Here is a 707-nt window from a genome sequence, read left to right as displayed (position 1 = left end):
AACGATTTTCATATCTTCTTTATACATTTTATTTCAATTCATACATTTTTAAATATAAACAAGATAATATAATTCTACGCTATACTATTTCAGGTTTGATTAAACCATCTACATATATATTACTTTTTCATTATTGCATTTGATCTTTAAGTGTATACTTTTTCTATAAAAAAACTAACCTGTATCTTTTTCTTCCTCTCCTTCCCGACTGCAGTCAATACCCTGGCCTAAAAGTAACTTTATTTAACTCATTTTAGCTTCGTGTCTCATTAGATATGTATTCATCGAAGTGTGGTATTTTTTCTTGCGCATTAAGTAATGATAACAATTCAACAACCATGAGGTCTAGCATAGAGCCAGAACATTTAATGAGTAAGAGCTATAAGTTTTCATTCCGGGCGTGTGTACCATGGAGAAGAATTCCCGAGCAGAGGTGGTCCCCATTAGGTCCTTCGCAGTCCTTCCTTCCTTGTTCTCCTTGTGAACGAAGGCACCGAGCGTCAGCAGTGCGACCACAGCAGGACGCTGCCCTTGTGAAGCTGCCTTGTGGAGGGGTGTGTCGCATGCAGAGTCCTCGGCGTTCACTTTCGCCCCGCTGGCCCAGAGAGCTTCCACCATCGACGCCTGTCCGCAAACGGCCGCCACGTGCATTGGCGTCCTGCCTGGAGATTGTCACAGGTGAAGCAGTCAACAGCACCTTTGCTAAC

General features: G+C 42.4%; 1 protein-coding gene across 1 annotated transcript in view; it reads right to left on the bottom strand.

The window, feature by feature from the left end:
* Positions 1-679, bottom strand: part of LOC119585885 (COP1-interactive protein 1-like) — a gene marked incomplete at its 3' end in the record, with an annotated part of 7,195 nt that extends 6,516 nt beyond the window's left edge. The window contains 2 exon segments of the mRNA XM_037934615.1: positions 180-227; positions 409-679. Of these exon segments, the coding sequence (XP_037790543.1) occupies positions 180-227; positions 409-651 (291 nt within the window).
* Positions 680-707: the final 28 nt, after the last annotated feature.

This window comes from Penaeus monodon, chromosome 20, assembly GCF_015228065.2.
Source record: "Penaeus monodon isolate SGIC_2016 chromosome 20, NSTDA_Pmon_1, whole genome shotgun sequence".
Lineage (NCBI taxonomy): Eukaryota > Metazoa > Arthropoda > Malacostraca > Decapoda > Penaeidae > Penaeus > Penaeus monodon.
Note: the sequence above shows the minus strand (reverse complement) of the source record. Positions and strands in the feature narration are given on the sequence as shown.